This window comes from Gymnoscopelus braueri (assembly GCF_963280865.1).
Source record: "Gymnoscopelus braueri genome assembly, chromosome: 24".
In the NCBI taxonomy this organism is placed as follows: domain Eukaryota; kingdom Metazoa; phylum Chordata; class Actinopteri; order Myctophiformes; family Myctophidae; genus Gymnoscopelus; species Gymnoscopelus braueri.
The window spans coordinates 28,068,786-28,070,062 of record NC_137626.1 but is presented as its reverse complement, the minus strand read 5'-3'; the positions used below and the strand labels follow the sequence as shown (position 1 = coordinate 28,070,062).

At 43.9% G+C, this 1,277-nt stretch overlaps 1 protein-coding gene across 1 annotated transcript in view; it reads left to right on the top strand.

Annotated features, from left to right (window-relative positions):
• LOC308080655 (fidgetin-like) overlaps positions 1–264 on the top strand; it is a gene marked incomplete at its 3' end in the record, with an annotated part of 2,244 nt that extends 1,980 nt beyond the window's left edge. Inside the window, exon 1 of the mRNA XM_080422578.1 lies at positions 1–264. This exon is cut by the window's left edge and continues 1,980 nt beyond it. Within this exon, the coding sequence (XP_080278704.1) occupies positions 1–264 (264 nt within the window).
• Between the last annotated feature and the right edge of the window lie 1,013 nt (positions 265–1,277).

Here is a 1,277-nt window from a genome sequence, read left to right as displayed (position 1 = left end):
CTGAGCGAGGAGGAACTGGGGTCACTGGTCCAGCGCACCGAGGGCTTCTCTGGCCTGGACCTGGCCCGCCTCTGCCAGGAGGCCCTGGTGGGTCTGCTGCACGGAGGCATGGACATGGGGGGGATGATGCCTCGAGGAGGGCAGGTCCGCCCCCTCACCTACCAGGACTTGGACAGTATCTTTTGTAAATTCCAGGCCAGTATATCACAGAAAGAGATTGACACGTACACCGAGTGGAACAAAATGTTTGGCTGCAGCCAGTGAAAAAAATTAATGTAAAAAAAAAAAGGCTTTGAAAATAATATTCCGCCCTTGAGAGAAGAGAGGCACCCCCCAATTCCTTCCCTCAGGGTAGAAGTATTATGCTGGAGGGAAAGGCACAGAAAAAAGGCCAACGCAAGCCCTGAAAGACCTCACAAGCGGGGGTTTAGATGCACCGAGGGACCTGGTTGTGATGAGCTAAGTGTCATTTAGCAGTCAACAAGCTGAGATGTAATTAGAATGCTTTATGCTCCCTAAACAGCCAGGCAATGTTTACACGTTGTGAGCAGGTTGGCTTCAGAAGCAACGCCCCAGTGTTCTGTGTGTGTATATACTTATATATACCATTATGTTTAGTTGGCTATCCAAGTGCCTGAAGTGGTGCTTTCTGAGTTTCTCTTTGTTTTTTGTTCTTAAAAAAAGAAAAGAAAAAAAAGTAACAAAACATTTTTATTTGCCTCACAATCTACATTCATGGCACGAGCTGGTGATTATTAAGAGCTTTAAACCTTCGGCGGTGAGATTGACAGTTGCCATCAGGTGGTCAGTCGTTCCTTATTGTCTCGCTGTGAGCGGTAATCCCATCAGGGTGGCAGTAGTCTGGGCCCTGGCTCGCACAAACCTCTCCTGATCTCCTCCTGTTCTGCAAAATGAAACAAAACAAAAACAACAACATCAACAAGAACAACAACAAAAACTCAGGAAAGCATTTGTGAATTGTATAGTACCTCAAGACATTTCAATGAAAAGCACTAAAGGGCAGACAAAGAGAATTAAGAAGGTGGGGTTGGTAAATCAGTAGTAGTGATTCTAAGCAGTGAAGAGGGGACAGTGAATGTACCAGACATATTCTGGAATAATGGGAGTCATAGTGAGAAGACTTATTCTTTCATTTTACTTTTTGTCACCTATTGGGTTTTTATTTTTGCTATCTGTTTGTACCTTACAGATTCTGAGGCATATTTCCATTTCTCTTAAAAAATTCAAAAACATATGTTGCTCTGTTTTGTTGGTTT